Raw genomic sequence first — 22,998 nt, 5'->3', positions numbered from 1 at the left:
ACCAGGCTCTGAGTGGGGCGGGACGTGGGGCGGAGTCTCACAGCGGGTGGGGGCGGGGCCCGGGCGCGTTCAGTTGTGGCGTTCAGCCCAGCTGGTCCCGAGTTCCACCCATCACCTCCACCTTCCGCCCTGTGCCGGCTTTCTGTGCTACAATCGCTGTGTCCCGTCTTCGCGCTGCCCTTGCGGCGCCCGAGCCCACAATGTCGGGCCCCAACGGGGACCTGGGCATGCCGGTGGAGGCGGGCCCGGAAGGCGAGGACGACGGCTTCGAGGAAGCAGGTGACCCAGGGGGGCTGCTGAAACGACTTTGCTTTCTCTGGGGTGCCCTCCTGGGAAGGGGAATCGGGGCCGGGATAGGGACCGGGAAGGAACCGCAGAGCCCTCCCATCCCCCCGCCCCAGGGTGGTTCCGGAGCAGCAAGCGCCCTCCGGGGGTTTGGGACGAGCACCTGCGAGCGGGTCCCTGGAAACCGCAGCCTTCGAGAACTGTGGGCGACAGGCCCCGTTTTACAGATGGGGAAACTGAGGCCGCTTCAGGTCACTCGCCCTTTGGGGCTGGGATTTGCTCCAGACACTTCTTTCAGCCCATGTGGAGACGGAGACTCCTAAGGGGCCGGGGCCGGGAGTGGACCTTCTTGGCTTGGCAGGAGGGGCTATCTGGGTGGGCGTGCCGCCCTGCTGAGTCAGCAACCCCAGGCACCTTTGCTGGTGTGGCCTGGAGCCCTGGCGAATGTGACTTGCTTACAAAGCGGCCTGTTGCCTACACAGCACTGCAGGGGGTGGAGGTAGGGGGGAAGGAGAGAGAACCATTAGCTCCCTTCTCCCCTTCTGCAGCCTCAGTTTCCCCATCTGTAAAATAACAATAATGGTTAGTGTTTCCTGCAATGAGATCTGTCAGAATTAAATGCGGAAATGAATGGGGAGAGTCTGGAGGCTAGTGAGGCTGGGGTGTTTTAGAGACCCCTATTTTTTGCCTACCTGGCAGCTTGCTCCATCTTTGCCAAATACAGAAAGGAAACCCAATAACCCAATCCTCCACCAAAATACTTGGCAAATTCTCACTTTGTCTTCCTGGCCAAGATTGGGCAGGACGTAAGGGCAGGCCCACGTGTCTTGACCTGCCAGCCGATGCTCACTGCCCTGGGTCCCTATACGGCCTCTTCTTTAGTTCTTTCCAGACAGGAACCTTCTGTCTGTGGCTGAGCTGGATGGATCCCTAGGCCCAAGTCTGAGCAAACCCTAGGGGTAGCTGTGCTGTTCCCTGTTGCTATGGGACATCTGGGGACAGGTGGCCAAGACCCAGGGTTCTCACACGGGAGAGAGGACAGAGCCTCTGTCCAGGCATAGCCCAGATCGTGCCAGCCCAGGAGCCCCATTCTAGGCTGTAGCTTCTGTGACCTCCCATTGGTATGTTACCCTACTAGCCAGTCTCTTGGGCACATGTCCCTCTGAGTCCGTGACCTCACCCTCCTTGTTTTCCTTCACCCTCTCTTATGCGGCCCTGCCTCTTTTTTTTTTTTTTAATAAATGTATTTATTTATTTATTTTTGCTGCATGTGGGTTTTCTCTAGTTGTGGCAAGCAGGGGTTACTCTTCCTTGTGGTGCACAGGCTACTCATTGCAGTGGCTTCTCTTGTTGCAGATCATGGGCTCTAGGTGCGCAGGCTTCAGTAGTTGTGGCTCGCGGGCTTCAGTAGTTGTGGCTCGCAGGCTCTAGACCACAGGCTCAGTAGTTGTGGCACATGGGCTTAGTTGCTCCGCAGCACGTGGGATCTTCCCGGACCAGGGCTCGAACCTGTGTCCCCTGCATTGGCAGGCAGATTCTTAACCACTGCGCCACCAGGGAAGCCCCAGCCCTGCCTCTTAAGAGTTGGGTTCTTCAGGGTTCATTCTTGGACCCACTAGGCCCCATACACGTGGCCTCGGCCACGTCTTCCCTACCCTGGTTTCTGTTACCATCTGTGTCGTGAATGCCCAGCCTATGGTTTCAGGTCAACCCTAGCCTGGGTTTACAGTTGCCTCTGGGTCAGCTGGGATGTCCCACAGGCACCCCACCCTCATCCTGGCATAATCACCCAATTGACTATCTTTCCCACCTAACCATTTTCACCTTTTCTGCTCCTGCCTCCGTCGTCAAGGGAGAACCCAAGAGTCCTGCCAACCGCTTCACCCTCCATGACTGCCCAGCCCCTGCTCTGCCACTCCTCCTGACCCCAGCACTCGCCCCTCTCTAACACCCCAGTGGGTTCTACCCAAATGTCCCACTGCCCCTTCATCTCACCCAAAACCTACTGAAGAGATGAATCTCAAAATAATTGTGCTGAATGAAAGAGGCCAGGCAATAAAGCATATGTACTATTTGGTTCCACTTATATACAACTAGAAAATGCAAACTAATTTATGGTGAGAAAGCAGCCTGGGGGTTGCCTGGGAGTGGGGTAGGGGGTGTGTGATGACGAGGAGCAGGAGGGAAGGGGTATGAGGGGTTTTGGGGGGTGATGAGTATGTTCACTGTCTTGATTGTGGTGGTGGTTCCATGGGTATTTATATATGTCATAACAAATTGCGCGAAAATTACAATGAAAGCGGTATGTCAAAAGGACTTCAGAGGGCTTCCCTGGTGGCATAGTGATTAAGAATCCGCCTGCCAATGCACAGGTTCGAGCCCTGGTCCGGGAAGATCCCACATGCCGCTGAGCGACTAAGCCCATGCGCCACAACTACTGAGCCTGCGCTCTAGAGCCCGCGAGCCACAACTACTGTAGCCTGCGAGCCACAACTACTGAAGCCCGTGCACCTAGAGCCCGTGCTCTGCGACAAGAGAAGCCACTGCCATGAGAAGCCCGTGCACTGCAAAGAAGAGTAGCCCCCCACTCACTGCAACTAGAGAAAGCCTGTGCACAGCAACAAAGACCCAATGTAGCCAAAAATAAAATAAATTAAAAATAAGTAAATGTATATATATAAAACAAAGGACTTCGGAGCTCCAATGGCCAAAGTTGGAACAATTTGATCAACAAAATAAAGTAGTATTGGATTATAACCCAACGTATACAATAAATATTCATGAGCCCATTCTGATATAAATAAATGATTGAATTAATAAGTAAAGGGGGGAGAAGATACAAATCTCTCGTAGAGAAGAATTCCAAATAATTTGTGTAGACATCCTGCCCTCAAGGATGTGGAGCAAAACTCCACCCTCCTTAGGTGTGGGCTGTGCAGAGTGACTTTCTTCCCAAGAGGACAGTGTGGGAAGGGGGAAGAAGGGTAACTGCAATGGAGAAACCTGACAGTCACCCCCCAGCCAGGTGACCAAGGTCAACATCAACATTGATCAGTCATGTTGACAGTATGTGCCCTCGATAGGATGTGATGCAAAAATGGCACTTGACCTCTGCACTCTTTCTCCCCCAAAACCCATAAGCCCAGTCTAACCATGAGGAAAACACCCTACAAATCCCGAGAGGTACGTTCTGCACAATACCTGAGCAGCGCTTCTCCAGACTGTCAAGGTCATCAGAACCAAGGAAAATCTGAGAAACTGTCAAAGCCGAAAGAAACCTAAAGGGACGTGACAATGTATGTATATGCATAGCTGATTCACTTTGTTGTGAAGCAGAAACTAACACACCATTGTAAAACAGTTATACTCCAACAAAGATGTTAAAAAAAAAAAGAGAGACGTGACAACTAAATGTAATGTGGGATCTTGGAACAGGAAAAAGGGCATTATGTACAAACCAAGGAAATCTGAATAAAGCATGGACTTTGGTTAATAAAGTATCATTGATGGTTTGTTAATTGTAACAAATGTATCAAACTAATATAAGATGTTAATAATACAGGAAACTGAGTGCAGGGTATATGGGAGCTCTTTTCACAATTTTTCTGTAACTAAAACTATTTTAAAATTAAACGTTTATTTTTAAAAACTTGTCAGATTGTGTACTCTGAACATGCTTAGTTTATATTGCTCGTCTGGTATTTGTGGGAAGGTTTGTTAATGATTGATTCGATTTCTGTCGTGGCTATAGGGCAGCTCAGATTGAATCCCTTTGGGTAAATTACAATTTACTGGGAAATTTCCCATTTCATTACCCGTAACATTTACCTATCCATTTAATGTCTATAGAATCTATAGTTATATCCTTCTTTTACTTCTGTTTATTTGTGCCTTATATCTTTCTGTTTTGAGAAATTTTTCTAAATTTCTATCTAAATTATAAGTCTTTTCCAAGAGTCAACTTTTGGCTTTGATATTCCTATTGTGTCTTTCTAATTCATTAATTTCTTCTCTTAACTTCATTTTCTCCTTCCTTCTGTTTTCTTTGAAGTTATTCTGTGGTTTATTTTATAAATTTTTATTTTGGACGCCTTGCTCATGACTCTGCAGGCTTTCTAGTTATTCTAAAACACACCCTCAAAGCCATGCGTGTCCCTTGTTTATTGTGAGCCCAGCAGGGCGTTAAGAGTCTATTTCATGCTAGATCTGGTTGTCTGGTGGAGGGAGGGCCCTTCAGAGTTTCTAGACTGCTGTTCACCAGGATTGCTTTTCACATGAGTCCTCCCCAAGGTGTACTCCCCAAGGTCCACTCAGGCCACAGGAAGACTGGGCACCCCTCCGTGCCTACCCTTCAGAGCAACAGCCCTATCTTCCCGATAGCCTCCCTTTCTCTCCTCGCCAGCAGGGGCCAATCTTGACCATCCCTCGCCTTTTGACTTCTCTTGGCAGTAGTCTGACTCCAGTCCACGAGCTCCAAGACCAGAAGTCAGCCCTCCACCTTCCACATCAATTCTCCAAAATAGCCTCACTAGGCAGGAGCTGGAGGAAGCAGCTCCCTGCTCCTAGTGGGGATAATTAGGAGGTAAAAAGGGCAGGGCTCTGATCACGGAAGGGAGGGACCCTGCGGCCCTGGAATACCGGCAAGGCCCTCTGGACGGGCCTCTCCCCCCTCTCCCACCTAATACAGCACACACTCGGAGGAAACACTTGGTGTGCACTGGGAACCTGTGAGAACCTTCAGCCATGTAGGAAGGGGAACATTGGAAGGGAGGATGAAGAGCAGACAGTGGGAGAAGGGCAAGGCTTCCACGCGCCAGCTGTGCAAACTAGAGGCCCTAGCATAGTTTTAATAGTCCAGGAGGCCTAAAAGATCCTTTAGTAACTCTTTAGGAGAGGGAAATGATGGGAAATCTGTCAGTGTATGGTTTCACTCTGTGAAAGTGGACAGAATATTTGGGATGTTTTCTTAGCCCAGTCTTTCAGGAAGGCTCTGAACAAGTGAAATCAATTTTCTTTTCAGAAAGCTAAACTTTAAAAAAAACTAAACTTTTTTTTTAAAGGTTGACCAGGAATGAAGATTATCTAGGAGATTTAGAAACATGACACTTCTAGGAAGATGGGGGATTAGGAATGGATAGGAAATGTGGCAATTTAGGGACAAAAAGAGCAAGCTTAGAAGTTTAGGATTTAGGAGTCAGTAGCTGTGGCTCACGGGCTCTAGAGCGCAGGCTCAGTAGTTGTGGCGCACGGGCTTAGTTGCTCCATGGCATGTGGGATCTTCCCGGACCAGGGATCGAACCCGTGTACCCCACACTGGCAGATGGATTCTTAACCACTGCGCCACCAGGGAAGTCCCAACAACAGAAATTTAATTCTTACAGTTTTAGAGTCTGTGAAGTCCAAGATTAAGGCACTAGAAGATTCGGTGTCTGGTGGGGGCCCATTTCCACCCATTTCCTGGTTCACAGACAGCCATCTTCTCACAGGGTCTGCACATGGTGGAAGGGGCGAGGAGCTCTCTGGGGTCACTTATAAGGACACTAATCCCATTCACGAGGGCTCCACTCTCATGACCTAATTACCTCCCAAAGGCGCCCCTCCTAATACCATTGCATTGTGGGTTAGGATTTCAACATGAATTCTGGGGGGACACAAACATTCAGTTCGTAGCAGTATCCCAGGACAGGGGGCCCCAGAGGTATGGGTAGAGACCAAGGAGCCATGGGTCACTCAATCCTGGCAGACCCAGGTTGGCTCCTAGGGAGAGCACTCGGGCTGCACTGACCCTGGGGGAGGCCAGTGCCCATCTGAGGGTTGAGGGACTCTGGGCCCAGAGGGAGCACCTATACCTATGCCCTGCGTCCTCAGCCTGCCTGTCACACCTCTGTAGAGGGTTCGCACCCCTGAGGTGATTCTGAGAGTCATGAGAAGAGGGAAGGGGGTGGTCCTCCCTCCAGCCCAAGGTCCCCAGAAACTCACACCTCCCCCCGGCCCCTACCTTGTCCCCCTGAGAATTGGACTACAGAGGGGCAGTGGCCAGGCCCAAGGCTTCAATGGGTGTTCTCAGAGTTTTACTCTCCTCTGCTCCCTGCACCAGGCTCCCGGCCCCTCGCCCCACTGTCCACTGGCCCAGGTCGGCCCCTTCTCCTTATGAAAATGGACACACTGCCCCTTTGGAGCCTGACCTTGTCCCCACTGTCACAGTCTTGGTCGTGGCAGGACGGGTGCAGAGCAGGAAGGAGCAGGTCTTGCTGAGTGTCAGGGCCACATACCAGGCAGAGGCCTATGGAAACAGCGACCCCTGCCCAACTCCCCCGGAGCCCAGCATCCACCCACCGCCGGCTGGATGCCTGGTGCCCCCTGCAGACCCTGCTCAGAGCAGTGGCCTCCAGTCCCCTGGACCCCTTGTAATCATCACAGGCCCTCTTGCCTGCATGGCAGTCCAAGCCCTGGAGTGAAAGGCAGGAGCACCCATCTAAGGGGCATGCATGCATGGGCCAGGCACCCAAGGACCAGAAGCAGGACAAGGGCCTGGCCCCAGACCTCATGCTGCTGCTGCCCGGTAGACCCTAAGGATTTCCCCAGAGGGAGGAATCCAGTGGGTGTCTTGTGGGGGGTGTCAGAAGCAGCTGCCTTTCTTTTTCTCTTTTATTCTTTTTTAAAATTAATTTATTAATTAATTTATTTTTTGGCTGCATTGGGTCTTCTTTGCTGTGCGTGGGCTTTCTCCAGTTGCGGCGAGCGGGGGCTACTCTTCATTGCGGTGCACGGGCTTCTCATTGCGGTGGCTTCTCTTGTTGTGGAGCACGGGCTCGAGGCACGCGGGCTGCAGCAGTTGTGACATGCGGGCTCAGTAGTTGTGGCGCACGGGCTTAGTTGCTCCGTGGCATGTGGGACATTCCCGGACTAGGGCTCGAACCCGTGTCCCCTACATTGGCAGGCGGATTCTTAACCACTGCGCCACCAGGGAAGTCCGCAGCTGCCTTTCTAAGCTTTGCCACAGGTAGGCTTTCTGGTAGGTGGAAAGGGCGGGAATCAGGAGATCCTCCAGTGAGCCCTGGCTGAGAGCTGAGCGATGGGGGTTGGAAAGCTGCTTCTGGAAACCTAAGACTCAAGCCAAATCTCTGGAGGAGCAGGCACCTCACACTGAACAGTCCTTCGTTCTTCTGGGTGTTTGGACCCGCAGTGGCCAAGGAGGGCCTATCTGTGGACCCCAAGAGTTGCTGTCGCCACAGCTGGCCTCCTGGGGGCACCTTGCCTGTAGGCTGCTCCCAGGTGTCGCCCTGGCCCCCAGGAGCCTAGTCGCCCCTGCCCCGGGGACCTCCTGCTCAGCCCTTCAAGTAGGGGAGAGAGGGGTGCTTTTGCCCCAAACATCCCAGGCTGGGCTGAACACTGCTCCCAAGCTTCCAGAAACAAGTCCAGGCGGTTAGAGTGGATTCCTGAGATGCAAAAGCTGTCAGAGAGCATTTGACTGCCTTCCTGATTGGATTAGACCAGGGATGAGGCCTGGGTCCTTCCATGGGAGTCAGGCCACTGCAGTCCCTGGGGAGCTTCTCCTCTGGGGCCCGTGGAGGGGGAGAGCACCTGCCAGAACAGATTCAGAGCAGCCACCGTTCTCCTGGCTTCTTGCCACAGAGAGCCACGTGTGGATGATTTTTAAGTTCCTGCCGTTGCTAAAGAGACCCAGAGCAGGACTTGGAAGGTCCAGCCCTGGCTTCTCCCAAGAGGGGCCTGGCCCCAAGACTCCTGTGTGGCTTGTTGCGGCCTGTGGCTTGTTGTGGCCTCACTCAGGACGTCTGCAGCTCCTAGAGAGATAGCGGGGAAAGCCGGCAGGGGTGGCCTGTAAGACCAGCCCAGGGGCCACAGTGGAAACAAAGAGAGGGGCCAAGGGGAGTCAAACAAGCACCTGGGGTGCCCCACATGGCGCCACGAGTGCAGTGCAGAACTTTCTGAAGCCCTGGAGTCCAGGAACTGCTCCCAGCTCTGGGCAGTGTGAACCTGCAAGTGTCTTCCTTGGCCGGGGGCCCAGGCCCAGTGGGAGGGGGCTGGGCAAGGAACGAGGTCTCCAGGGTCCTGTCCTTGGAGTCGGCCCAAGTCTAGACAGGAGGTCTACACCACGGTCCTCACCCAACCCTCCCAGTACCTAGTTCTGCAGCTTGTGCGAGGTGGGTGTGTGTATTGAGCCGACCCTTCCCTGAAGCCCAGCTGGACTCTGAAGAGGGTGGGCAGAGCTTTTCACCTTTATCCCCAGCCCACCCTGCAGGACCTTTTCCCTTCCTAAGGCAGACAGCTGCAAGCACCCTCGGCTGACCTCCTGCCGCCCGGCTCCACACAGCCCCAAACCCACCTCTTGTTGGCTGGGATTGGCCTGACCTCTGCTCCAGCCAAGGCCAGGACCATCCTTGGACCCCCACGAGGTATGGCTGGGACACGGCACACTGCTGAGACTCAAATCCCTGGACAGGCCTCGTCCCCTTCACTCCTCCCTCGGCTCCTGGACCAGGCCAATCTCCAGGGCTGGGCCAGGAAAGAAGGCAGAAGGCAGCCAGCTGAGGAAGGGGTGATGAGATGGCTGTCACCAGGTGTGTCAGCTGAGGCCAAGACCACACGGAGATAAGGACAGAGAGATAGACAAGGCCAGTGGGTCTGAGACAGGCCTGGAGCCAGCACAGAGAGAAGGGGCCCTGCGTGGGTGTGATCAGAAACTCAGAGGTGACGTCCTGTAGAGACCCCCCATGTGTGCACCAGCTGCATGGCCTCGCAGGATCTGCCTGCAGCTCTCTTTACAGACGGGGAGACTGATGGAGTGTGTGTGGGGGGGTGGACAGAGATTTGCAAGCACCCGGAGGCATCAGGACTCCAACAGGGGCCCCTGAGCTGGGCAGCTGGGCCGTCTCCCCTCCTGCACCTGGCCCTGGTTTTCACATGCTGCAGACCTGGCCCAAACACCCGTCCCCAATTCATACCAGGGGAGCATTGGCCACCCTGACTTTATTTTATTTTATTTTATTTTATTTTTATTTTACTATTTTATTTAATTTTATTTTTGGCCACACTGAGCGGCTTGCCGGGATCTAACTTCCCGGACCAGGGATCGAACCTGGGCCCACAGCAGTGAAAGTGCCAAGTCTTAACCACTGGACCGCCAGGGAATTCCCTCACCCTGACTTTCTATTTTTTTTGAGATCGCTCAGTGTGAGCAAAAATGTGAACAGGTCTTCATATTTATTGCTCATCAACATCAATGGGAAATCTTAAAACACGGAAGAGAACAGGCCACTCCTCCTTCTATCTCATTCAGTTAGTGTTTTTCTTAGGACCCATTCCTTTTTGTTTTTCAGAGTAATCCTGACTTTTTTTTTTTTTTTTTTTGGCTGTATTGGGTCTTCGTTGCTGTGCACGGGCTTTCTCTAGTTGCGGCGAGTAGGGGCTACTTTTCGTTGCTGTGCGCGGGTTTCTCATTGTGGTGGCTTCTCTTGTTGCAGAGCACAGGCTCTAGGCGCGTGGGCTTCAGTAGTTGTGACACGCGGGCTCAGTAGTTGTGGCTCACGGGCTCTAAAGCGCAGGCTCAGTAGTTGTGGCGCACAGGCTTAGTTGCTCCGCGGCATGTGGGATCTTCCCAGACCAGGGCTCGAACCCGTGTCCCCTGCATTGGCAGGCGGATTCTTAACCACTGTGCCACCAGGGAAGTCCCAACCCTGACTTTTAGAATCTAGAATATTCCCTGCAGCGGCTCCTTGGTGATCCAGGGTACTGTCCCTCTCCTACTTAAAATTCTTTGAGCCTCCATCCATGAGTTTCCCCAACGTCTAGGAGTCACCACAGACTCGAGGATACCTTTTAAGGTCAAAGAGAATAGCAGGGGTAGAGGCCCTGGGGCTGCGAGCACGGATGAAAGGGGTGGGGTGGGGGTGGCCATGGGTGCCTGCAGAGGGCCCGGCCTTCGGTGGCAACATCCCTGAAGAGGCTTTGCTCATCTCTACTTCCTGTGCTTTCATCACCCGGAAAGGCCGGCAGGTCAGGGCCTGAGAGGGCAGGGGTCCTGTGGGGGCCTCTCTGCCTCAGGATGCGTCCTACCCACCAGCTCAGGACCCCTCCAAAGCCCCTCCCCTCAGGGCTCAGCACCCCAGAGCCTAGGCTGGGGAAGCTGATTCCCAAGCAGCAGGCAGGCAGAGCCATTGAGGTCCCCGTCAGTCTCATGCGAGGCCAGCGGATCCTCAGTTCGGCCACAGATCAGGCATCCAGACAGCCTTGGCCCTCGTGGTAAGCTATCTGGGAGACATTGCCCAGGGCCTGGGACCCACCATTGCCTCCCAAGGACGGCCAGGCCCCCAGTGAGGAAACTGCGCCCCTCCAAGGACAAAGCTGGGATGAGCCATGGCAGGGACAATTCTGGGGTCCCACGCCCAGGGCACTGGGCTCCAAGGCTGTGGCCAGAGACAGCAGCTGGCCTCAAGGACCTCTCAAAGACAAGTCCAAGTCCCTGCATTCCCTGTGCCCCAAAGCACTTGGTGTCCAGAGCAGCTGGGTGGATAGCCCACCTTCAGGCCCCAGGCCCCAGCGCCCCTCACCCGGCACAGACGCATGCCCCATGCTGCCCCCCACAAGCATGGCGCTAGGACCACAACACCTGCTCTCTGCTTTGCCAAGGGTCCACGTGTGGGGCTCTAATGCCCAGCTTGGGGTCTCATCCCCTGGGCCCACAGCAGGGACCAAGTCCTTTAGGGGTTGACTAAGGTCCGAGGCATGGAGGAGGGGAGGGACTCTTCCTTCAGCCTCTGGCCTGGTGTGCGGCCCCCGGGAGGGCCAGGATCTGGGCTCCGAGAGCTCAGGGCACACACCACACTCTCTGTCCTTCCTGGTCAGAAATGTTCACTCTCAGCTGCCCTACCCTTCCCTGTCCCTTCTGAGAACCAGGCCACAGCACATAGGCTGCCAGGGTGAGCAATTGTCTGTGTTCCTCGGATGTGGGAAGGGGGTCTCACCACACATACCCACCCTGGGCTGGGGCTGAGCAGGGGCCCCTGAAAGTCAGAGATGACAGCTTGTCCTGATCGGGGACCACCGACCATATACAGAGCCGACCAGAATGAAGGGAAGGGGCACAGAGAGAGTGGAGGGAGCCCTTGTGCCTGCCAGACGTGCAGAGCTCTGGGCAGTGTCCGCTCCCCACCTTCTGCCCCTGGTCTTGCACAATCCTGACCAGCGGGGAAAGGGGCAGAAATCTTGCCAGGTGTTTCAGCAAGAGTGCTGGCAAATGCCTCAGCCTTCCCGGATATGGCAAAATATGAATGACTCCACCCTGGGAGGGGCTATGAGGCAGGTGGACCATAAATAGGGTTGCCCAGGCAGCCTCCGCAATCACTTCCCCGCTCAGCTGCTGTAGGGAACGCCAGCCAGCTCAGCCCTGAAGCCATGCCCCTAGGTCTCCTGTGGCTGGGCCTCAGCCTGCTGGCGGCCCTGCACACCCAAGCGCAGGATTCCACCCCCAACCTGATCCCAGCCCCACCTCTGTTCAGGGTCCCGCTGCAGCCCAACTTCCAGCCTGACCAGGTAAGGGCCCTGGAGGGAGAGCTGCAGGGGTGCCCAGGGAAGAGTGCAGGCAGAGGGGAAGAGAGGGGAAGAGTCCTAGCAGACAGGTAAAGGCAGGACGCCCAGGCTTCAGCTTAGCCTGCCCTGGCTCCCCCGATGGAAGCCACGCTCCATTGTCCCACACCGACCCCGACCTTGCTGACAAGAGGACCACCTGGGCAGACCTTCCCAGGTCCAGTCTCTCTCCCATAATTGCTGTAGTCCATGCGTGGTGGGGACACCTTTAGTCCCTCTGCGTGAGGAGGAAACTGAGGCACAGGGAGGCCAGCTGGCCACCCTGCCCAGGGTCGCCCCCTCCCTGCCATCCTCGGGGCTCCCTCCTGGCCTGGCTGCCTCCGGCTCCCACTGGCTTCATCAGTGCAGGAACTGAATGCCCAGTCCCAGGCTCTGCTGCTTAGTTACTGGTTCAGGGCCTGGTTCAGGGCCTGGTTCAGGGCAGGGGCCCTAGGGTCGTCCGTGGGCTCTGCCTATTACAGCCCCCTGTAGTTCCAGGGGAAGTGGTACATCGTAGGCTTGGCAGGGAATGCATTTAAGAAGGAAAAACAAGGCCAGTTTAAGATGTACGCCACCACCTACGAGCTGAAAGAAGACCGCAGCTACAATGTCACCTCCACCCTGCTCAGGTGAGAGCTGCCACCTCCTTGGGGAAAGTGGGGGAGACCTGAGGGGCTGCTTGAGGGTCTAGCGGCAGACTGATGTCACAGTCAAGGGCTGACCGAAGGCAAGAGACAGTCATTCATCCTTCTCAGCACCGGATTCAGATATTTGTTCATTTCTTCCTTCATTAGATCAGCATTTATTGGTCCCTTCAGAACAGACACACAGAGGGTGCTGGGGCTGAACAGTCATTCAGAAAACAAGACAGAGACAGCCTGGAACCCCCCACCCCCCGCCACCCAGGGCTTCATCAAGGGCTTACAGGGAGGTAGCCTCTGGAACTGGGCCTTGAACGAGCCACCTGCCTCAGAAGGAGGCATGAGGCGTCCACGGCAGGGGCTGGTGACCCTGAGTCAGAGAGAAGCACTCCTTCAGGAAGCAGCCATCGTACAGCTGTTCTGAGCAGCAGATGAGTGGCTTGGCAGGGGGGCAGCCCTCACACTGCCAGGGGCCTCAGGCACCAGCACAGAAGCGATCTGGTGAGGAGTGGGTCTGAGCAGCGTCCCTCTGGGGGTGGTGGAGAGAGAAATGGTAGGGTGCCAAGGGTCGCCCAGCCCCTATGAGTCTCTGGCTCCGGCACCCAGGGGGATTGAGGCTGGAGCATCTGTGGAGCAAGAAGCAGAAGGATGGGTTTGGGGAGATCAGCTCTGGAATACCAGGAGACAGGGTGGGACTCAGGTCAGGGTTGGCCCAGGAGCTAGAGGAGTCCTTGGCAGGGAGCAGACTGGAACCTTGGAGGGCGAATCCCCCAGGAGAGGTTACAGACAGGGAAGCAGCAGAGGGTAGATAGGAGCAGGGATAAATGCCTGGGATTGGGGGTAGGGGGACAGTGTGTAGGGAAGGCCACCGAGGGGAGACAGCCCTAAAGAGGAAAGGACAGTGGGTGCTGGAGGGAGGGTCTGAGCAGGGTCAGATGTCCCAGGGCAGACCAGGCAGTGACAGACAGGGGTAGGCTTAGAGGGGAAGACCCAGGCCCATCTCAGCTGGGTGGGGTAGGGACCACCTGCTGTGGTGGGGATGGACTGTCTTGGGCTGGGCCAGGCCAGGGGCATCAGAGTCCCACCCCCTCCAGCTACAGCCCTGGCCCCCACCTCGTCCAGCCCAAGGAGTCCAAGCCTGTGTCCACTCCGGTCTCACTCACCCATCTCTCCCTCCCACAGGGACGAGCGCTGTGACCACTGGATCAGAACTTTTGTCCCAAGTTCCCGGCCCGGCCAGTTCACCCTGGGCAATATTAAGGGTGAGTCCTGAATGAGGCGGGCCCTGGGGTTGGGCTTCTGGGGGGGCAGGGTCCTCCAGGAAGGGGTGCAGACCTCCCTGCCCGTCCACACAGATGCTGTTCTGTGGGAGAAGCCCCTGCAGATGGGCCGGGGAGAAAGGAACGGCTCCCTCCTCCCAGCCTGGGCAGGCTGACCCCTCGCCGTCCTCCCCACAGGCTTCCCCGGGGTGCAGAGCTATACCGTGCGAGTGGCGACTACCAACTACAACCAGTTTGCCATAGTGTACTTCAAGAAGGTTTACAAGAACCAGGAGTACTTCAAGACCACCCTCTACGGTGGGTCTCCCCCACTGCCTCGGGGACCCGGCTCCTGGTCACACTGTCAGGGGAGAGGCCCACGCCAACCCAGCCCCCCAAGGTCCTCTCCAGTGTCAGCTTGCAGTCCCTGTGGGCGGCCAGGGAGGGAGGTCCTTCTGCAGACCCTCCATGAGGAAGGGATCAGAGGCCTTGTTCACACATTCAACGATATTTATGGAGTATTTGCCGGCCACTCACTGGCCATCTGGCCACAGGGAGGACCAAGGAGCTGACCCCTCAACTGAAGGAGAACTTCATCCACTTCGCCAAATCCCTGGGCCTCACCGATGAGTACATCCTCTTCCCTGTTCCAATCGGTAATGGCCAGCTGGGGAGAGGAAAAGGCCATGTGGGGACTACCCAGGCCTGATGCTGCCCCACCAGGGAAAGCGGGGGAGCAGGGGCTCGGTCCTCTACTCCAGTCAGTGGAGCCCCTGGGAGCCACTTTGGGTTCAGGAAGACCCTGCCCCACCCAAGGATCCATGGGGCACCCGGGGATCTGGGCCCCAAGGGTTCCTCCCTGACAGATGAGAATTTCAGGCCCAGGTCCAAATTCCCCCAGTCTCCCTGCCCCAGGCCACTTCCCCGACACCCCAGGCCCTACCATCCTAGACCACTTCCTCCTCACACCCCCTCGTCCAGGGCCACTTTCCCCCTCACCTTGAGGCCGGCTCACCACTGACTTGAAAAGTGCCCTTGTCTTCAGGTGGCCTGGACTGGGCAGGGGGCTCCAGCTAGGCCTCTCAGGGAGCCGCTGGCTCCCCAAAGCTGAAGGGCTGCCAGGGTCAGCAGGTAAACATGCAGGAGGCCCGGGTGCCCGAGCAGATGTGTGGCTGGGCCTCACCTGCCTCCTCTGCAGAACGGGAGTCTCCCAGGTCTGCTCGTCCTCAGGCCCTTCTCCCAATCCCCTGCCCCAGCCCCCCAGCCCTGAAGGGAACCCCCAGATATGCCTTTGCTGGGCCAGGCTGGGGCCTGGGGTGCCCAGGGGCAGTGCAGGGGTCCCAGTGGGCAGGGGTCATACACACACACACCTGCCCATTCTGACAGACTCTCTCCCCCACAGACAAGTGCATCGATGACCAGTGAGGGTGCAGTGAGTATGGCTGGGGAGGGGGCTGATGGGAGCCAGGGTGCAGGCCTGCCTTTGCCCCCCCTGCCCAGGACTGCTGTTGTCTCTACTTCCCCGTCTCCCTCTCAGGTGCCTCCTGTCTCTCTGCTCCCATCACCCTCCTGTCAGCCTTTGCCCGGCTTGGTGCCCAGCTGTCCCCACCAGTCCAGACACCGGTGACAGGAGAGAGTCCAGAGACCCTTCTCATGGCACTGCCCACCAGCTGCTCTCCGAAGCCCCACCTTGCCTGCTAAATAAACACATGCCCCGGTCCCCAATCTGTGCTCCTTGATCCCTGGGCCACCTGGGAGGAGGACAGGCAAAGGATGGGCTCACATTAGCATCACTCCTGGACCCCCCTGTGGTCCTCAGCAAGTGATGGCGGCCACAGAACCCATGGCCAGCTACGGCTGGACACTTCCTAGCTCTCCACCCACCCCCACCCCACCCCCAGGCCCGTCCCTGCCTTTGAGGGATGCCTGGTCCAACAGAAACACTGATGGGGCCACACCTCATTCCCACACTCGATTACCTGCAGTGGGTGCCACAGGAGAGGCCCAGCCAGGGCCGGGGAGCTGGATGGGGGATGCGAGGGCTGAGGTGCTGTCACCCCCAACTCACCAGGACTCCCGTGGATGCTGGAAGACAGCAGCCAGGGCAGGAGGGGTGCACGGTGGGTGGGGCAGAGGCATGCCCAGCTTGAGGGTCGCCAGGGGTGGTCCCCTGCCCCTAGGGGGTGGCAGTGTCCATGCTGACCCCATTCAGCATCTCGTCCTCACCCACACCTCTCCTCTATGATGACCTCCAGACCACCAGGGGCAGAGCCGGGGATGGCAGGGAGGGGAATACGCTGCCAGGAATTCAGATTCCAGGAGACTCGAGGGCTCCAGACCTGTACCCTCCGCTTGGCTGGGCCCAGCAAGCCCTTGTTCACCCACAGGCCGCAGCTGGAGCCCCTCCCTGTCTGCACCACACACAGGAACCCCCTCCCTGGCCTCTTCTTCCATTGCAAGGTTAGAGGTCAGAGAGGGTGGGGTTCTGAAGAAACCCAGGCTTCTCCACCCACAAACTTGCACACCTACCCCTTCACCCTCGGCTGGGGGAAGGGGAGATACTGGAGCTGTGATAATCCTGGATAATCTCTCTATCTCAAAGGCTCAGTGTAAGCAAGTCTGCAAAGGCCCCTTTCCCAAATAAGGCACCATTCACTGGTCCCAAGCGCTAGGACCCAGATCTCTTCGGGGACTGTTACTCAGCCTCTTCCACACGGGGCTTGCAGAGGGGGTGATGGCAGCTCACCATCACCATCACTTGTGAGATGAGGGGTGAGAGGCGAACAGCGATGCCAGAGGCGGGGCAGCACCAAAGCACGCCCCCTCCCCCCATCAGGGCTGGCTGGGGTAGTGGCTGTTTTGTCCTGTGGTCTGCTATGTGGACCTTGACCACAGGAGTGGGGTGGGCAGAGTCCAGGTTCGCTTTGGCTTCTGGGAACAGAGAAGGGGCCGGCCAGGTAGGGGCCTCACCACATGTGCCACCCAGCTCTCCATCCTCCCACCCTCACTCAGCCACTTGAGGGATGAGGCTTTGGCCGGGCTCTCCTCTCCTCTCCTCCCGCCTGCCTCCCTCTGCCCACACCGCTAGCCCCAGGCCCCGGGCACACGCTCAGGCCCAGGAGAAAGGCCACTCCTTGAATGCCATGGTGGGGTCCTGCTGGGGGCTGTGCAGCGTCCTGCGGACCCTGCCCAGTTCTCTGTGGAGTCTGACTTTCAACCGGATAAGCTAAGTGACTCCCCTGCCTGGTCCCCACAATGGGACAGGCACCTCGGGGTCAGGGAGGGGGTACTCTCTGGGGCTGCATTGTCTCCTTGAGAAAGAGAGGAGCTGAGCGGGGTCAACACTTGGCAGAGGTGTGAGCAGGGCTGAGAAAGGAGGGCTGGCTGATCAGTGAGAGGCCCTCCCTGAGACCCTGGCATTTCACTAAGACAGAAGAGCCCTGTGTCCTCTGACGGAAGCAGAAACACCTGTGTCTGTGTAGCACACAAGTGCGCAGAGACATGGCAGAAACACAGGTCACATATGTGGACATGCTGACACAATCCAAACATGTTTAACCCTACAAGCATAGGACACCCAAAGAAAAGCACAGGCACATGTTTTCTCCCAGTTATGAAATCACACCTGAGATCACAGGACCCCACAGACGAGGGGAGAAACACAAAGACTCCCAGGCACACAGGGACAGGCAACAGACCCTCAGAGAGACATACAGGTTCTCAGAAACATGCCGAGGCATGTACAGATACACACCACACAGACATAGCAGTTGGATGCGAGCGCTCATGCATGCAGCCTGCACGGGGATGCCTGATGCACGTGTCCACCCATCAGAGCACCTGGCTACCCCCGGGGTGCACTCCCATCACCCTCCCGAAGCCAAAGACTCATCTCTCTCCAGGAATGGCCCAGGTGCTGTCTGCCACCTGTTCCATCCATGGGCCTAGTACCTTTTTTTTTTTTTTTGGCAGAAAATTTCAACTTTATTTGGCCAATGTGTCCAGTTCCAGGTAGTGGGAAGAAATACTAGAAATATTGTGGTTGCCCCAGGTGGTGGGAAGTAAGTAGATGCCTGGCTGGAGGAGGGCAGCTGGGGGGATGGGAGGAAGGGTACCCACCCATTATAGTCAAGGAGGGTCAGCTGACCTGGGTGAGGGTTTTTTCACTGCAATCCTTCCTGCACTGGTTCAGCATGGGCCTCGCCTCCACTCAACCTGCTTCATAGAGAAGGTGGGGCTGCCGTTATCCAAGTCAGTGGTGGCTCACGTTCCTCAGTGAAACAGTAAGGCAGCTCCTGGGACAGAGAGGATCCCTTCCCATTGTCATCATCGGGGAACATGGCTCGGTCTGACCGCCACCCAGGGATGGCCTGCTCTCAGGAACTACCAGTGTGAGACCAGCACCAGGCTGCAGCAGCCATGTGGCCTCCTTCAGGAGGCCCAGCTACAGGAGTCCCAGTAAGTGAGCCCCTCTCCCCTGGATATGGGCCTCACTCAGCGGTATCCCTGGCCAAGATCACACCCCTGGTTCCAGCTCAGGAGCGACACTTTGCGGCTGTGTAACTTTGGGCAGGGCCCCCTTTCCCAGCTGGTAAAAAGGATGGGGTATGACGGCAGCTGGGCAGACTATCCCGAAGCCTTCCTTGACTGACAGCCACAAGCTGCACTCTGCTGACCGTGACTCTCAAGTAGGCTGTGAACGGATATCTTCCCTACACACTGGGGGCCTCAGAAACAACTCGTCTCAGATTTCTCCCATGCAGAGGCGCCGGCTAGCTTACCCGCAGGTCCCCAGCAGCAGGATGGGGCAGAGTGGGGGGGTCCCAGGCTGCCCTGCCCTTGTGCCGGGTTGCTCGACCTGAGGGCCGAGGCCCCGCCGCCTAAGATTCTCATGGGGTGGCCCAACCCTAAGATTCTCATGGGGTGGTCCAACCCGGCCGCCGGGAGAGAGGCGGGCCCGGGGACCGGCGGAAGTGGGCGGAGCTCGACTGTGAGGCAGGGTGTGGGCGGGGCTCGAGTGTGGGGGCGGAGTCTTACGGACGGGAGGGGATGGGGTTCTGGCGGAGGGGCAGGGCGGAGCTCTGGCCGCCGGGCTCCGCCTTGGGGGCGGGGTCCCGGCCTACTGGGCGCGTTCCGCCGCGGCGTTCCGCCCTTCCGGCCCCGAGTTCCATCCACCGCCTCCCTCTTCCGCCCCGCGCCGGTTGTCGGCGCGACCGTTGCCGCGATCAGTCGTCGTGCTGCCCTTGCGGCTCCCGAGCCCACAATGTCGGGCCCCAACGGGGACCTGGGCATGCCGGTGGAGGCGGGCGCGGAAGGCGAGGACGACGGCTTCGAAGAAGCAGGTGACGCAGGGGGGCTGCTGAAACGACTTTGCTTTCTCTGGGGTGCCCTCCTGGGAAGGGGAATCGGGGCCAGGATAGGGACCGGGCAGGAACCGCAGAGCCCTCCCATCCCCCCGCCCCAGGGGGTTCCGGAGCAGCAAGCGCCCTCCGGGGGTTTGGGACGAGCACCTGCGAGCGGGTCCCTGGAAACCGCAGCCTTCGAGAACTGTGGGCGACAGGCCCCGTTTTACAGATGGGGAAACTGAGGCCGCTTCAGGTCACTCGCCCTTTGAGATTGGGATTTGCTCCAGACACTTCTTTCAGCCCATGTGGAGATGGAGACTCCTAAGGGGCCGGGGCCGGGAGTGGACCGTCTTGGCTTGGCAGGAGGGGCTATCTGGGTGGGCGTGCCGCCCTGCTGAGTCAGCAACCCCAGGCACCTTTGCTGGTGTGGCCTGGAGCCCTGGCGAATGTGACTTGCTTACAAAGCGGCCTGTTGCCTACACAGCACTGCAGGGGGTGGGGGTAGGGGGGGAAGGAGAGAGAACCATCAGCTCCCTTCTCCCCTTCTGCAGCCTCAGTTTCCCCATCTGTAAAATAACAATGATGGTTAGTGTCTCCCGCATTGAGATGTATCAGGATTAAATGAGAAAGTGAATGGAAAATAGTAGACTTCAAGCATTCAAGTGTTCTGCATGCAAGTGTTCTGTAAATGGTTATTATTCCCTTTAGTGTAATAAAATTTAGTTTATTAACAGAGGGCAGGACTTAGTAAATGTGGGGTAAGTTTGGAGTCTGCTTTTGGTTTTGTTTTGGGTAACAGCTTTATTAAGCTATAATTCACACACTGTACAATTTACCCATTTAAACTGTACGATTCAGTGGGTTTTAGGATATTCACAGAGTTGTGCAACCATCACCACAATAGTTTTAAAGCACTTCATCACTCAAGGTCTGCATTTAATAAAGAGGTAGAGTAAGTGGGGTAAGTGGTGGGCTGCCCGGTTTGCCTGGGGCACTGCTGGTGAACAAAGGCCAGGTGTGGTAATCACGCTGGCAGCTGTGCTGGGGGCATCTGGAAGGGTCTCCCAGGAGTCACACTGAGTGGAAGTTGGCAGATTCACAGGACTTAGGGCATTGGGGAGGAGGGTGTCCCCGATGGAAGGCAAAAACTTGGAACCGGGAGGTACCCGTGACACTTGACGCAGACAAAGCCTAGCCCCAGTAGCGGAGAGAGCTGCCTCCCCCGTCTTTCTCCCCATTTGTGTCTCTTGACCGGAATGTGAAATGTTGATAATCGCGACCATCTACTAAGTGCTTGCTGTGGCCAGACCCTGAGTTCTTGATATATGTATTTGAATCTTCACAATAACCCAGTTCTCATTCCCTTTTTCCAGAAAGGCGTAGTAACTTGCTGGGACGGGGCAGAGCTGGGACTGAAACCCAAGTGCCCCTGCTCCCCAAGTCTGAATCTTGGCTCTGCCACCAACCAGCTGGAGGACCCTAGGCAGGTCTCTTCCTTCTTGGGCCTCAGTTTCCCCATTTGCACCACAAGGGAGTTGGACTCCAGGATCCAGCAGAGGCTTTCCAGGACTCTGTCCTCTGTGAGTTAGGACAACTCTGGACAATGGGTACCCTTCCCCCAGAATGCAGACACATTTGCACCCTTATCCCAGACACTCTCCTCTAGCCTTGGTCGTTTCTACACACTACCAGCCGCTTCCCCTTTGTCCCAAGCTGGCAGCTGAGTGTATCTGAGTCATGCGCTGGCTCAGAACTGGGTCCCGCAGTGGGCACAGGCCCAGACCTTGGGTCCTAGGGGACATTGTGTGGCTGAGAGAGGCAGGTCAGGAGTGTCTGTGGAGGAGGGAGTGATGGTTTCTGGTGGAGACCAGCGAAGGATTCTTGGAAGAGGAGGCATTTGGAGCTGGTCCTTGAGCGGCTGAGGCATTCTGGATGGCAGGGGCAGTTAAGGAAAGGCAGAAAGCCTGGAAAGTCAGGCTTCATTCATTCATCCATTCATTCATTCAACAGATGCTTACTGTGTGACACTGAGGGCACTGGGGAAACAGCAGTGAACACAAGTGAACACAGTGAACACATTCCACCTCTCACACAGCGCTCACTGTAGTCTGGTGGGGGAGACAGACTAGCACACAGTCACAGCAGCCAAGCCGGCGGTGGGGGCCGTGGAGGTGTGAGAGGGCAAGGGGATCAGGAATAGAGGCCTGATCAGGCTGGGGCGTGGGAGGGCTCCCTGTGGCAACATCCACGCTGACACTTGAAGGATGAGTGGGGCTCATCCAGGAGGAGAGGAGGGAAGGAAGACAGAAGGAGGACACAGCACATTCCAGGCAGAGGCCACAGCATGTTCAAGGGGCCTGAGGTGGACAAAGGCAGGTGTGAGAGAGGAAAGGAAAAGGCAGGGGAGGTGGGGCTAGAGAAGGGGGCAGGGCCTTGGAGTCTGCTAGGAGCTAGGGCAGGGGAGCCAGAAGGGCTGGAGAGGAGGGCCTGCCTGGGGACAGAGGCCGTGACTGCCTGGCTCAGGAGCATGGGCTCTGGCCTCTAGGCAGCTGGTGCAGGAAGTAGAGAGGAGACCTGGCACCTGGCAGGAATTCCCGGGCAGGACACTGTCTGGCTAACCTCCCTGTGACCAACCTAACCCTAGAAAAAGCTGGTACACTAAGGTATTTCTCCAAAGCCTTTCCTCCTTTGATATCCAGCCATTTTCCAGTTGGTGACAGTCAGCCTCAGGAAGGAGTAGGGACTTGCCCAAAGCTCTTTAGAGGCAGGCTGGGGGACAGTGGCGGGGGGGGGGGGGGGGGGGGGGGCCTTTGGTCCCGGGGGGGGGGGGGGGGGGTGTGTGCCTTTGATCCCTGAGGAGATATGGGACCTTGACTCTCTTTCCCCTTCCTCCCAGAATACGCTGCTATCAACTCCATGTTGGACCAGATCAACTCCTGTCTGGACCACCTGGAGGAGAAGAATGACCACCTCCACGCCCGCCTCCAGGAGCTGCTTGAATCCAACCGGCAGACACGCCTTGAGTTCCAGCAGCAGCTCGGGGAGGCCCCCAGCGATGCCAGCCCCTAGGCTCTGGGAGCCCCTGGCCAGGCTCTGGCCTGAGCACTCACTACCTGGCTTAGATACCTTCTCAAGGGCTGGCCTACAGATTTTCCAGGGCAGGGGGAGGTGGTGTCTGCCGGCCTAGGCCACTCTTCTGGTACTTCACTTGGCGTACCTAGGCCCGCCCCACCTCCCGGCACCCCCTCCTCAGGGCTTCCTCCCCACTGCTGGCCAGGTGTGGGCCAGCGACCCACCCACCTTGCCTGTCTGCCCAACTCCTGGACGCTCCCCACGCTGCCCAGGCCTTGAGCGTCCACATTAAACTGGTCTCCAACACCACTGCGCCTCCTCTCTCCTCTGTATCCCGGGATGAGGACCCCAGTGGCCGCCAGAGGTAAACAGGGCAGTGGAGGCATCCCAGGCATAGATCACACACCGGCTCATAGGCATGGTGGTGGGGCCGGGCTTCTTGGCCTTCTTGTATTTCTGGACACAGAGGTGCAGGTGAGGTCAGGGCTTCCTCCCCACCAGGTGTGCTCCTGGCCAGCGGCTGCTTCCCCAGCCCAGCTGAGACAGCATCAGCCATGCTGTGTGACCCTGTGTGATGTGCTCAGCTTCTCTGGGTTCTAGGGCCTTTCACTAAGACAACCAACACCAAGACATGCTGTGCAATATGTATAAAATAGATAAGAACCTGCTGTGTAAAAATAAATAAAATTCAAAAAAAATAAAGACATGCTGTGCAACCTTGGGTTCCACCCTCTTTCTCCTGGCCTCAGTCTCTCCAGCTGGCCAATAATAGGGCTGGTCTGGTTATCTTGTCTCTAAGGGTCTTTCCAA

The 22,998-nt window shown here is 56.8% G+C and overlaps 2 protein-coding genes and 1 long non-coding RNA gene across 4 annotated transcripts; all 3 read left to right on the top strand.

The window, feature by feature from the left end:
• The first annotated feature begins 101 nt into the window (after window positions 1–101).
• LOC113619653 (uncharacterized) lies at window positions 102–3,941 on the top strand. Its single transcript, XR_003432485.1, has 2 exons — window positions 102–279; window positions 3,427–3,941. It is a non-coding gene; the product is annotated as an uncharacterized LOC113619653 (long non-coding RNA).
• Window positions 3,942–11,645: 7,704 nt separating this feature from the next.
• Window positions 11,646–15,491, top strand: LCN2 (lipocalin 2). Of its 2 annotated transcripts, XM_027104738.1 has the most exons (7): window positions 11,647–11,838; window positions 12,364–12,500; window positions 13,695–13,774; window positions 13,970–14,089; window positions 14,326–14,427; window positions 15,174–15,203; window positions 15,309–15,491. In XM_027104738.1, the coding sequence occupies exons 1-6, from the start codon at window positions 11,701–11,703 to the stop codon at window positions 15,194–15,196; spliced, it is 600 nt and encodes a 199-aa protein (XP_026960539.1). In that variant the 5' UTR covers window positions 11,647–11,700; the 3' UTR covers window positions 15,197–15,203; window positions 15,309–15,491. The 2 variants fall into 2 exon arrangements, with proteins under 2 accessions (XP_026960540.1, XP_026960539.1); XM_027104739.1 differs by having other exon boundaries at window positions 11,646–11,838; window positions 15,174–15,491.
• A 3,399-nt stretch (window positions 15,492–18,890) lies between these two features.
• On the top strand, window positions 18,891–22,916 carry BBLN (bublin coiled coil protein). Its single transcript, XM_027104737.1, has 2 exons — window positions 18,891–19,113; window positions 22,013–22,916. Exons 1-2 carry the CDS (start codon window positions 19,035–19,037, stop codon window positions 22,183–22,185), a joined length of 252 nt encoding a protein of 83 aa, XP_026960538.1. The 5' UTR covers window positions 18,891–19,034; the 3' UTR covers window positions 22,186–22,916.
• Window positions 22,917–22,998: the final 82 nt, after the last annotated feature.

The sequence above is a fragment of the Aethalodelphis obliquidens genome, unplaced genomic scaffold, assembly GCF_003676395.1.
Source record: "Aethalodelphis obliquidens isolate GAN/ISIS:26980383/991018 unplaced genomic scaffold, ASM367639v1 scaffold7, whole genome shotgun sequence".
Classification (NCBI taxonomy): Eukaryota; Metazoa; Chordata; class Mammalia; order Artiodactyla; family Delphinidae; genus Aethalodelphis; species Aethalodelphis obliquidens.
Note: the sequence above shows the minus strand (reverse complement) of the source record. Positions and strands in the feature narration are given on the sequence as shown.

What these genes read in the sequence shown, in the direction of transcription:
- LCN2 (XM_027104739.1), top strand. Translation starts at nt 11,701, where the DNA reads ATGCCCCTAGGTCTCCTGTGGCTGGGCCTCAGCCTGCTGGCGGCCCTG. An exon ending in GTCACCTCCACCCTGCTCAG is followed by an intron (nt 12,501 to 13,694) that starts GTGAGAGCTGCC and finishes TCCCTCCCACAG; the next exon opens with GGACGAGCGCTGTGACCACT. An exon ending in CACCCTGGGCAATATTAAGG is followed by an intron (nt 13,775 to 13,969) that starts GTGAGTCCTGAA and finishes TCCTCCCCACAG; the next exon opens with GCTTCCCCGGGGTGCAGAGC.
- BBLN (XM_027104737.1), top strand. Translation starts at nt 19,035, where the DNA reads ATGTCGGGCCCCAACGGGGACCTGGGCATGCCGGTGGAGGCGGGCGCG. An exon ending in CGACGGCTTCGAAGAAGCAG is followed by an intron (nt 19,114 to 22,012) that starts GTGACGCAGGGG and finishes CCTTCCTCCCAG; the next exon opens with AATACGCTGCTATCAACTCC.